This window comes from Glycine max, chromosome 18 (genome assembly GCF_000004515.6).
Source record: "Glycine max cultivar Williams 82 chromosome 18, Glycine_max_v4.0, whole genome shotgun sequence".
In the NCBI taxonomy this organism is placed as follows: domain Eukaryota; kingdom Viridiplantae; phylum Streptophyta; class Magnoliopsida; order Fabales; family Fabaceae; genus Glycine; species Glycine max.
In genome coordinates, this window is record NC_038254.2 from 12,229,443 (window position 1) to 12,242,800 (window position 13,358).

At 35.4% G+C, this 13,358-nt stretch overlaps 1 protein-coding gene across 1 annotated transcript; it reads right to left on the minus strand.

Moving 5' to 3' along the window:
• Nucleotides 1-6,307: 6,307 nt before the first annotated feature.
• Nucleotides 6,308-13,139, minus strand: LOC100807527 (probable sucrose-phosphate synthase 3). The gene is made up of 12 exons (XM_003553081.5): nucleotides 12,325-13,139; nucleotides 11,343-11,575; nucleotides 10,717-10,780; nucleotides 9,923-10,615; nucleotides 9,527-9,661; nucleotides 9,313-9,444; nucleotides 9,056-9,232; nucleotides 8,911-8,964; nucleotides 8,753-8,815; nucleotides 7,653-8,573; nucleotides 7,433-7,560; nucleotides 6,308-6,761 (listed from the first exon to the last, which is right to left on the minus strand). Exons 1-12 carry the CDS (start codon nucleotides 12,601-12,603, stop codon nucleotides 6,479-6,481), a joined length of 3,162 nt encoding a protein of 1,053 aa, XP_003553129.1. The 5' UTR covers nucleotides 12,604-13,139; the 3' UTR covers nucleotides 6,308-6,478.
• Nucleotides 13,140-13,358: the final 219 nt, after the last annotated feature.

Genomic DNA, 13,358 nt, shown 5'->3' on the forward strand with positions numbered 1-13,358 from the left:
GAGATCGGTCAGGATCACTCTATTTTGCGAGAATGCTCCAACCATGTGGGATCAGCACAGGCTTAAAGGAGCACTTAAATCGGATGTATTTACCCCCAAGGCCTAGACTCCGTAGAGTCCATCAGGGCCTCTCTCTACTAATTCAGGTCCAACCCAAAAAACATTTTAGCACACATACTCTATCTATGAACTATACAAAACACATGACTCCTCAGTTATTCTCAAAATAATTTTAATTCGTCGCGCCTCAAAGTGATTAAACTTGTTGGGTTCCCACAGTGGATCCCATCATAATACTTGTCATGCGTTAACTCATTGCCCTTAAACGATCTTACAGTCGTGTGATTGTATGGTTCATAGTTCACAACTCAATGCACACAACATCTCGATACACGTGTAATCTCACAGTTTAACAATACCCAACTTATCACATATACCCAATCTCAATCACAATGTTATAATCTCAAAGTAACATGTTATCATACCTCATGAATCATATACACGTCACACAATATTAATATATACATGGCATAAACATAGACTTTACCTATGAACTATGCAATACACACAACTACTCAATTATTTTCAAAATTATTTTAACTCGTTGCGCCTCAAAGTTCCCACAGTAGATCCCATCACAATACTCGTTGCCCCTAAAGGGTCTTACAGTTGTATGATTGTACAATTCATTGCTCACAACTCAATATCATCATTTTACACTTCACAATAACATGTATAATCACATTGAGAAACGTATTAATCCTACACTTGTTCACAACAAATGTCTCATCACACCTTTTCACTAACACATTATCACTTCTCATACATCACACACACACACACACATATATCATACGATAAAAATCTTCCAACATTTAAGGCATATAATCATTCACTTATTCATTCGGTTAATAGCATAAAACATGTGATCACATTATGGGGAACAAAACCACTCAATCAATTTCAAGAAAACATGCAAGAATCAAGAATTCCAAAATTTCTAGGTTTCTAACATTCAAAGCCAAACACTCAATTAAACCATCCAATTCGCATTAGGACATTGATTGACCCGTCAAGTATGAGCAATTTATAGTTATCATTGTACAAAAAAAAATTAAAACCCATAAAAAACCCCAAAATTAACCCCAATTTAATCTTCTAAGGATTCCTACACATGTTCACTCTAACCCCAATTGTGATAAACTCATCCCTTACCTCTAAGTGGGTTCACCTGTGTAGTCTGGAAGTGATAGCATCATTTCTAGCAGTTACCTAAGATTCCTCAAGTTTTTTCTCTAGTTACTCTACTAGGATTTCCAAGCGTTAGAGGAAAGAACAAGGGATTGGAGAATCAATATCATTGTCTCCGTGCAACGGACATTTATCTCTCTATAGACATTATTTCAGAAATCCCAACGATGGAAATGTGAAAAATGAGTTCTTAAAGTGGTTGATGCAATCCTACCCCCCTAAGGACATTGGATAGAAAACTCCAAGAAGATTAGGCTAGAGATGCAGGAAAAGGCCCTAGGGTTCTCATGAGCCTTAGGGTAGATTTTGGGCCCATGAGCTAAGTATGAACCCACTTATCTTTGTACATATTAGATTGGGATTTTATTATTTTTGGACCTTGTATTTAGGGCTCCATAGTGTAGGGAGGGTACTCTAGTAATGTAGGATTTTTCAGCCCTTGTATTTTAGGGCATCTAGACTAGTTTTTGTATTATGGGTAGTTTTGTAATTTCACATGCCTTAAGTGCACTATTTGATGTGTGTGTTGGGAGACAAATTTAATAGAATTGGGAGAAGCCCAATCCAATTAAATTTTGGACCAACCTAAGGGAGAGGTGAGCATTTGCTTGCTACACCTCATTGTCACATCATATAGTTACACTTTGTGCATGTCCTTCATGCTTTACATGCCTCATGACACATAAGCACACTTGGTGGATAATCTTGGACTTGATCTTGGATTAGTGGGCTGAACCATAACTGAAATTTACTGATTATAATTAGTGAAATTTTAGCTCCAAATTTGACTCCACAAATTCAAATTCAAGTGAAATTTGAATAGAAATTCAAATTTTTCTCCAATTTTGTGTGACACTTAGGCTATAAATACAGACCTTGTGCGTGCATTTTTTCAACTTTGATCATTTGAGAAATTAGACTTCAAAATTCAGACCTTATTTGAGGCATAAATTTCATGTCCCCTCTCTCCCTCTCCTTCCACTCATCTTTTTCTACCTTCAAACTTTTATCCATGGCTTCCTATGGTGGTGAGCTTGTTCTTGACTCATCTTCTCCTTGAAGTGGCGTCTCCAATCACCTTTCCTCCTTCTCCATTCTGCTACCATTGATCTTCAAGAAACAAAGGACTCCATGATGAAAAAGATCTAAGGCCTACAAGCTCTACATGGAGCTACATCAGTGGTTTTCAAATTTCAAGACGATCCAATGGTTAACGAGTACGAGATTGTAGTTTTATTGAGACAGGTGTGGGTGTACGAGGAAAAAGAGAGATTTTTGGAAGAGAAAGAAGGAAGAACAAATTTGTGAGGAAGAAAGAGTGTAGAGACATATCGTAATTGTAAAAACTGATGTAATGTATTTCTATTTATAGCTAGGGTTTCTGAGGGTATTATTTATTCTATTTTTCTTTATTTTATTATTTTATAAAAAAGAACTCTATTTTACTCTTTCATTAAATAAATAACCAATTAAAACATCCCTTTATTTTTTAAAGCATCGTTTACTTTATTTATTTTCTAATACTATGAAACTCTTATTTTAATTAACAAAAACTCTTTTCTCTCATTTATTTAATTTCTAAAACTTCTATTAATTTTTAAATAAACTCTTCTTATTTATTATACAAAAACAGGATGTTACATATACAATGATTTTTTTAGCGTTTATTTTAAAATTCGGAAAAGTATTTTACAAAACTGTTTTACATTTTATATTTTTTGGAAAATACTTTCTGAAACACAAGATATAAAATAGTTTTCCAGAAAATACTTTCCGAAAGAATAATATAAGGGTATGTTGGGTATATAGAATATTTATGATAGTAAATTTTTTGAATAAAAATAAAAGGAGAGTGTACTTTGAAAAAGGGGGAGTGGATATAGCATTTGCCTTTTCTATTTTGGTTTTTTATGTTTTAAAAATGAGTTTAATGTTTATGCACTAACATTATAAAACAATTGTTTACACTATTATTAAATCACAAATTACCTTTTGGAATATTTTAAAAGTCAACAAACATGTCATACATGTTGGATTGTAATTGGATAATTGTGTACAAAATTTACACTATTTGTGTATAACCCTTTTCACTTTAAAAATTTTGTAAATTATTTTAATCCTTCCGTCAATTTTATCTTAACACCTTAAGGGTGGGAGGTTGGATGCGTTCAAGGAATGTTTGTGTCAAAAAAATCAATTTCTCTTAAAGATTGTGTTGATTAAATTAATTATAATAATAATTTACAAATAGTAACAATTTTTACCAATATTAGTAAAATTAATTATTTTAAAATTTAAAACACTAACTATGTCAAGGCAGTTAAATTGACGAATGAATTAAAATGGAACTTTACAAAAATATAAAAAATCAAAATAAAACTTTTAAAACATAAAGGACTAAAATAAAAAATTACAAAATCATAAAAGATTATAATGATATTTTAGCTTACTTTTAAAATAAAAAATATAATTAATCAAACATGTCTCTGCCAACTCGAGTTGGTATATCTATAGCTGTGATTTACGCTTCTGTTGAAAGACTATATTTAAATTCTATAAATTTTTGTTGAATGTTGTGGTATTGTCTGATCTTGCTAGGGACAATTTTTTTTCTAATCTAAACCCATTTCGGTGATGTCTCCATCCATAGGATATCGAGGGGTGATGCTAGGTGCACCAGCATTATTGCTTGTGCACCCAACAATTGTTATAATTTCGTAAATGCCTCTGTTGTCTTCTTCCTTTTAAAGTTGGTTGCAGTGTTATTTTTTCTCTTACGCCTCCATTGTTTTTTCTTCGCTTTCTCCCTCTCTTGTTGGATCGTTTTGGTTTTTCATTGTTGAGAGAGCTGCCGCTTGGGTCGAGGTGAAAGTGTTATGGGTCGGTGGTGATTGTTGCGGTGGTTGTTTCGTTGTCATCGGCATTCTAGGTACGCCATTTTGCTGGGTGTGCGTGAGTTGATCCGTATGTGTAATTTCAACTTATGGATCAACTTGATCCGTAAGATCTATACGGATCAAGTTGATTCGTAAGTTAAAATTACACATACGGATCAAGTTGATCCGTATAGATTCACGAATCAAGTTGATCCATATGGTTTATACGGATCAAGTTGATCCATATAAACCATACAGATCAAGGGTCTATACGGATCAACTTGATCTGTATGGTTTACAAATTTTGATTTTTTAAACAATTTTTTAAGTTTTATATTTTTTAATTATTAATATGTTTGTATGGTCATTTTTAAAAATAAATTAATTGTTTATATGTGTATTTAAAATAATTTGTATGTAGAATGATATATGGTTTTTGCACACTGTCCTGGCACATCACACATCTAACCTGTTGGTGCAAAATGGTCTGAGTAGTGCATCCACCTGTTGTCAATTTCTTCAAATGACAGCCAAGAATCTATAGCCTCTGCAGGAATACTCTGCATGTATCCGAACTGGTGCATGACCCTCTCTGGTCGGTGTTTGATGGCAACAGGCCCTCATCGTAGATGACCAGAGAAGCATGAAATCAAATCAAACTCTCGAACAGGTCGATGCTCACCATAAGGCATCCAACAAACATTAGGAATCCTGAGTCCATCTAGACATTGACTGTACGTCGATGTAGATATGGACTTCAAAGAAGCCTTCGTAGCAATCCACCGACATGCACGTGGTGACACGTCATCATAGTCTGGATCAACCATACACTCCGCAACTAAGGGAAAGTGCTCATATATCTAACACTACAAAGATTACATCAAAATCATACAAATGTCAAATGAACATCTTAAAAAAAATATATTTAAAACATAGTTGTAATTAACTTATCAAAAACATATTAATTACTTGTAACAGAGTGATGTAACCAACAAGCTGTCGGCCGCCACTCCTACAAGCATGATTCAAATGATCGTACATATGCACTAGGGCGGAAGCTCCCCATGCGTTTTCTTCGCATTTGTGATGCGTGTGCGTGAGGGTGGTCTGTAAATCTTACAGATCAACTTGATCCGTAAAAGGCTTACGAATCAAGTTGATCCGTATGTTGATATTAAACGCGGATCAACTTGATCCGTAAAAGGCATATGGATCAAGTTGATCCTTATGCTTTTTACGGATCAATTTAAAAGCTTACGGATCAAGGGTATTTCAGTCTTTTCTCCTTAAGTGCTGAATGCACCTAGCAACACCTCAGCCTTTATAGTGATATCCTCGGATTCTAGCTAAATATTTGGTCATTGGTTTTTTCTCGTTTAAACCATGAACTATGAAGTCTGATCATGAATGATAAAACTTGCAACCATCAATGTTTTCAACGGCACTGGTTTTTCGAAAGAGCCACTCAGCTAGGGATTGGTAATGAGGAGGGGATATTAAAATTTATACCGGAAATTCATTCTTGTATAGATTTATACTCACGTTTTAATTAAATAAAATATATTGTCTCTCTATTGTGTGTTTTAATTTTCAGAAATTAATTAAACAAGAATATTATTTCAATACTAAAATTTATTATATAAAAAATATTAACAAAAAATACAACATTTATCTAAGTCAATTAAAAAAAATGTAAATTTAGATATTTAAAAATTTAGTTATTAAAACATAATAAACATATTGTGTGGGTTTATGTTATCCAAATTTACACTGATACATTTTTTTCAGGTAACTACCTTTATCTGAACTCTGACCAATTTGAACCCTTCTCAAACAAGAAAAGTAACAAGATATATACACAGAGAGTTGCATCCTTTGGTTGACGTCACTGGTTATTCCTTACTTGGAATCAAGTTAGTTATTGGGCTGCCAAGATCGATCTCTTTTGTACATAGTTTCTTCCAGCAGCCTTCATCAGAAAATTCTATTTTAATTTGCTTCCTCTTAAAGGTTCACATCCTTCCCATGTTCATCAGAATTTCTTCTATTATACTAAACCTTGCAAAATCTCCATTGCTTTAGTGTAAAAAGAGAAACAAGGTTTCATGATTACTCATCGGCTGCCCTGCATCTGTACTTTAATGGGATAATTTCTATACAAGTTCTAAAATCAAAAAGCATTTTGTGACAAAATAAGCCATATATAGTTTTTGCTAGATTCTATGCTTCACAATAGCACACAATTACATCATTTCAATTTGTGCTCTGTAAGTGTAAAGGTAAATAGATTAATACTTTTTTTGAAAAAGTACAAATAAAGAAAAGAAGAATTGACCTAGTATATTAGCACTTCACATTGCCCCAGATTTTGATAGTTCCTTCAAAGTATTGGCAATCTTGTCCTCGGTTGTTTCACTAATGCATGCAACAAGAGGACTCTCATTAGGTACAACATCCTCTCTATGGTAGCTTCCGGGACCTCTAAGTATTCCTTCTGAACCCTTAGACACAACACCCTTCAATATTATGGTCTTGTGAGTTCCAGAAATCAACTCCTCATAATCAGTGTCCCCAGTTTCTCCAAGAAAGACATACATGTTTGCAACATTCAGTCCCCAACGAACAAAGAGATACCTAAGTAAATAGTAAACAGTCAACAATAAAATATTAAGTATTTTTTGCAATTATAAGACATAGCAATCTGAGTAAGACATGCACATAAACACTGCACTGGCCAAGTTCCTCACTTTAAAGATGAGGAACTGTAGTTTTAGAGTAAAAAAGCGTTTCCTATAATATAAAAGATAAACTATTGTTTACACAGACTTCAATGGCTTTGAGAGAACAACATACAAACTGGTTTATTAAACAAAATTATTGGATTATAATGTTTTTCTCCTCCAGGCTCACTTCAAGTATTCTTACAGCTCCTTACTCCAAAGAATTAAGGTCATTTTTGGATAACTCTTTAGTAAGAACTTATAAAGAAAATACGAAGGTAAAATAAATTTAATTTCTCCTATAAGTTAAAACCAACTTGAGCACTTTAACTTTTATAGAAGTTCTCCCATCTAACTTCTCGAAAAGTTGAGGTGATAAGTTGATTATGGGAGAAGCTCAGGTCATTTTACCTTCTTATTTTCTTCTTCTGTAAATGTTTATGTAGAAGTTTATTCAAACAGAACCTAAAAATAGATTTCTATAAACTCTCTTAGCATGTATAATAGCATCAGAGCCTTCAATCTGAAAGTGTTGAGTGATGAGTCATTACAAAATTGACTTTGCTGCTTATTATGAATTATTACCTGAGTGCCTGTGCTCTAGATGCAAGGAGTGGAATAACCTGCACACAAGATGATCCCCTGCAGTACATAGGATGACAACGTAGGCCTCGCATCCGAAGCTTCTGTCTCAAGTCATCAACTCTCTTTGCCTGACAAAGACAATACAAGGATCATTTCAATCAATAAAACCGGTTTCCTTGACTACTGCCAATAAGCAAATACAGAAGTGAATTTCTTGTACCTTACTGAGATCCTTTATTTTGTATGAGATGCAATGAGCGTTGCTAGATTTCGAATCTTCCACAATGGGGCTCGAAGATTGTTTTTCTTCACCTTCAGCAGTATTCATAAGATTCCAAATGGTTTTCTTTAGACCTTCACAACCCCAACGATAGTCAATATGCACTTCATAATCCGGATCAGGCAAAAGCTTTCCATCTTCCATGTAAGTACCGGGATAGTAAACTTCACTACCACTACTGCAAATCAAAACATCAAAATCATTTACTTGAATGTTGCCTGATTTGAAGAACTCTACGGTTTCTTGCATTGGCATAGCTGTTGACAAAGCAAATCCTGAAACTCTTGCATTTTGAGGGTCTAGTTGAGAAGCTTTAATGATCCTTTGAACTATCTGGATCATTTTCTTATCAGGAGCTCCATTGTTGTCATAGAAATCCAGTGCTATAACAATCAACCGACGTCTTCTCCACAGTAGAGGATATTTCCCAGTTACATTGTCAGACATCTTATTCCCACCATCAGAGTCATTTGAACCACCAGCATCTGGCTTCTTCATCCTGCTTAGGAGGCGCTTCACTTGGTCTTGCATGTCGGATCCAGAACTTAAACCTGCTAAGTCAGCATCAATTGAGAGCCTCAGGGACATGTCCTGCACATCCTTAAGTGAGTCATTGAAAGACTCTTCACCAGCTATATCATTCCCTGGAGTGTTAGTTTGCCATTGTGGATGCCTCATCCTGCAGGCAGCCACCCTAGTCAAATAAGTTCGGCAGTGTTCAGGCCACGAGAAAAGGTGTATGTTCTTCCAACCATTTTTCCTGCAATCATGCCACAGGTTTTTGTCTGACAGCAACTTGATCAATGCATCAGTAATTGCTTGCTGATCATGAGGGTCCACAAGCAAACCATTGTTCAGGGCCTAAAATATCAAAAGGAGGCATAATCAGTTATCGCAATGTTTGAAGTCTACACAACCTTTGGGACAAGAGATTGTTGCATTCAAATGTGAATTTTATGTTTTCCAATTCTATCTGAGAAAATATAGTGCACACTGAAACATGTAGGATGGACCATGTAACTAATATAAATTCATTTTACCCGATGAATGTCCACTGGTCCCCCATTTTTAGTTGCCACCATTGGAAGCCCATGTGCTGCTGCCTGCATGAGTTTTAACATGTTTAGACATAAAAAGGGATCATTCTAGCATTAAAAGAGAAAATTATGACCAAAGTAGCTAGTTAGTTAAATCCTACCTCAATTAAAGTAAGACCAAAAGGTTCCACTAAAGCAGGATTGATGAAAACACCCTGAGAGAAAATTTAAAATAATTAGCTGTTCATAATTGTGAAGATGTAAGTTATTTCTATATATAAAGTAAACTACTAAACTTCATTATACCTTTGTTTTTGCAGCATATCGGTATATCTCCGGAACATCAGATTGCTTGTGATGTTTAGGGTATGCCACTTGCCCATATAGGTCATACTTATCAATCATTTTCAACACTGTTGTGAGCACACTGGCATTCCCAGAAGACATCTCATCTATGTCATCCCTATTTCCCATTATGAGAGTCTGTTTGAAAACACATTAGTCTTCTCCAAGCACTTAACAATAGTTTCTACTGAGAGGACAGCTGAATTAAGTGAACTTACAAGATTAGCAAGTTCTCTTAAGGGGCGGCTTTCTCCAAAGGCTTTTAACAGAGTGGTTAAGTTCTTCTTTGTATCTGGCCTTGATAAGGCCAAGATCACTGGCTTGTGAGGATTTCTAAAGAAACGCATTACCTGCACTGAATTGTAAGTCCAAAGCCGGCAACAGTAATCAATGAGTAATATTTGTAGACAGATTGGATTATCAGTTACTCACGTCTGACCAAATTGAAGGCATAGCTTTTGGTGAAGATCCTTCTACACTAGCAGTAAGCTGAGCAAGCTCTCCATCAATTTCAGGGCCATCTTCTTGACGCACAACATTGCTAAAGTCCATACCAGGAGGGATAACCTGCAGGAAGTTTGAACAATTAGTAATTCACCAAGTCATTAAACTTAATAGTCTACAAAAAATAACTAAGTGACCAACAAATTCATCCAGTTAAGAGGTAAGAACTCTGTAGGTGGTTGTCATTTCCAAATGAAGATTTTAACAAAAAGATTAATTGGCAGAGAGTTTTATGCAGTGGAGTTGTGTAGCTAAAATATTATAACTTCAATTTAAACATTCACTCTCCTTCAAATTTTAATGTGACATCAATTAACATATTACCGCCATCCTTGGCATGTATCGACCATGACAGTTGACACCACGCCTAGCACGAGCACGCAATACTTTCTCAAGCTTGACATCAAATCCATCATAAAGCCCCCACTGCTCATCAATTTCTTGTCTTGTACTAGTGATAACAAGTTCTGCTGCATCCAGAGAAAGTTCTTCTGCCTCAATCCTCCTCATCATCTTATAAGTTGAATTGATATCCTCTTTTGATTGGCGTCCCTGCTTGAGAAGTTGTTCAAGCTTGTTTCTTCCAAGTGAATGACCTGTAAGCACCATTGGTACATTTAAAGCACCTGAAAGAATAGCAGCAGTATCTCCAGCATCAGCGTAATGTCCATGAATTACATATGGCCAGACAGGTTGGCCCCCACCAACTTGTTCACCCAATACTTTTGACATATTGAGAATGTGTGCTAATGCTCCATCCACAAATTCTTGAATATAAGGCCAAAGAAGTTCTTTCCGGAGGTATTTATTGCGTGGACCGAAGGGTATTCTTATGATATATGCACCACTGCTCTCCCCAAGGTTATCATCATCATCATCACCTGCCGTTAGCATTTCTGTAGGCTCTCCGTAGCTCCAGTCAATTTCAGGTGATGAGATTTGGCGCGTAAAAAGATCCACTCTATATACTCCAGGCATTTTGGCAAGCGCACGAGCAAGTTCTACCACATATTTAATCTGGAAAGACATTGTTTCTAGCATTAATCACAATTTAAAAGGAAGGACAAAAGATATTATATTGTAAGTTTGTGATTTATGTGCGCAAGAATGTCAAGTACCTGTCCACCAGTATCAGAATCTCGACCAAGCTCCATGTTTTCTCCTCGAACCAATCCATGCAAACTGTGGAATAGAAGGACATGGTTATAGCAATCATAACATTTAAACATGTTCTAGAGTATACTTCCTGAAGCATTTCACAACCGTAGTGTTTAAAAAAATGAAACTACTTTGAAAACACAAATGCTTCAAATTTCATAGGGAACATGTTGTTTCTAATTTCTTGATAGTAAATGCCTGGCAATGCAAGTCCAATTTTCCTCCCTTGTATTTATCAAAAAGATTGATCTACAGATAGCCCCCAACCAAACAAATATCATTTCCCATTATGCAAAAGCAGGACACAAATTGAAGGGCAGAAAAAATGCCAATATGATTGTTTCATGACTGCTATTGGGGGCTTCAGAACTGACTCATTGACTCCCATTTCTATCATCTGAATTAAGCAGTAACATTATTTTGGTAAATTATTTTTCTGATGAATGATAAAGGAAATAAGTATGACTCTATTTGCCACTATGATCAATGAATATTCATTGATACAACCTAAGAAACTTGTCTAGAAAATTTATTAGCAAAAGTGTCAATTCAAAACAGCTTTGGGAGTGTGGATAGTAGTATATACCTTAAGAGGACAACATAGAGCTTCTTTTCCTTTTTGTCATCAGACCATACTTCTAAGTTTGAAGTCTGGCGCTGGAATTTTTTCTTTGGGGTATCACTTTGCACCATCTCCACAACACTATCACCTTTTTCTCCTTCTGACAAGTCTTCAGACATGTCCTCTGCTGCCTCTCTGAGACCTTGTTCTCGCTCCCATCTTCGGCTTGTAACCCTCTGGACTTCCTCCCATTCCAACTACACAAACCACACAAGTGTGGCATATTATAGTCTTCCATACAGTAACTCCATACCAAATGATAGTTCCCATAAATTTTGTTATAAGAAGGACCAAGCATAGAGAATTGAACACTTAAATCAAACAGTGTATTCTATCCTAGCTAGAAAATCCCCTTCTCTGTCTTGAATTGGAAAACAAAAAAACAATAACCACTGCTAATTTTCACAAAGGTGACAAAGCTACAATAAATAAATTGGACTGAATCTCCAAACAAATGGGCAATGTCAACTTAATGTACAGTGTAAACTTATATATACATATGACTAAATTCTCTACTTTCAATTGAAATTACTTGAAATCTATTTAGTAGTATGAGTATCTGAGAATAACAGGTTATCCCAATTTCAGTCACACCAATCCCCCTTTAATAGAAAAGAAAGAAAGAAAGAAAGAAGAATTGTCCAAATCAAATAGAAATTAAAGCATCCTTTAAAATATCAAAACATCAGTCAAGAAAAACAAACTCTTCTTCCTATGCACACTGATATCATGTATTTGATTTGAATATTTGATATTGGCAATGATTCAATCATGTCGTGAAAGTTGGAATCTAAAAAATTATTGAATTTTAAAAATGGAGTCCTTCATGAAACTTATTTCAAATCATATCAACCTCACAATTCATTTAGTTTGCAAATCATATATAATTTCAAATGAATTATTTTCCATTCCTTCTTCAACCAAACTAACATAAAAAAAGAAGAACCTGTTTCTTCTTGCGGGTAAGATGCCAAATGCGCCAGCACATGTTCTCTAACCTTGAACTCCTTTCCCTAGTGTTCCTGGTGGCAACCACCTTGATCCATGTGCGGTACAAATCAGACTCATCAACACTTGCCACCACCTCTTCCACAAAGTACTTGGTGGGGTTGAAATGGCCTCCATCTTTTAGAGTCACAGGTGCAGGCTTTTGCTCTTCAATGGTTGATGCTCCAGTTGAAAGTATAGCCTCCAGGTACCCATCAATCCATTCATTCCCAGCCATCACCACTTTCTCACAGTTTTTCCAAGAAAATGACAACAAAGAAAGAAAATAACAAGTGGGGTTCTTTGTGTGTGTTCTAAACAATTTAGAATTTATCAGAAAAGTGTCTCGAATAAGATTGTCTTCAAAGAAAAATACATGAGGAAAAAATAAACAATATAGTGTTCCTTGAAACGACAATATATCACAGTGTTCAAGTCCATCAAGGTTTCTTGAATATTAAGGAATCATGAGAAATGAAAAATATGGAAACTGTGTTTTGTGTTATGATATGGTTTAATGGTTTAAAGGGGTGGTTAGTTATGTTTTTTCTGTTATTGTTATGTGAAGTCATGATGAGTTTGGTTTGTTTATTGTGTTATTTATTTGGATGAAGAGTGTGAGTGTAAGTGTGTGTGTTTGTGTTGTGGTGTGGTGTTGCATGAAGAGAACGAGGAAAAGGGATGGTGTTGGGATTGATGAAGAAGGGTTCAAAATCAATGAAAAGATAGCGTTATTGGGAGAATTACGAGAAGGGATGGGAACGTGTGTGAGGGAGAGAGATGGTGGTGAACAGAGGTAGGGGCGGAGGAGAAGGAGATCGCAAAGGTGGCACTGCCACGTGGCAGGAATGGTGGGGCATGGAGATACACACGTGTAGACTATGAAGAGAGTTTGGGTCTGCCGGATGATTCATTATTATGGAAATCTTTAGTTGGTATTAAATAATTTTAGAAAAAAATATTTTACTAAAAATTAAAAAATAAAAGTGAAAG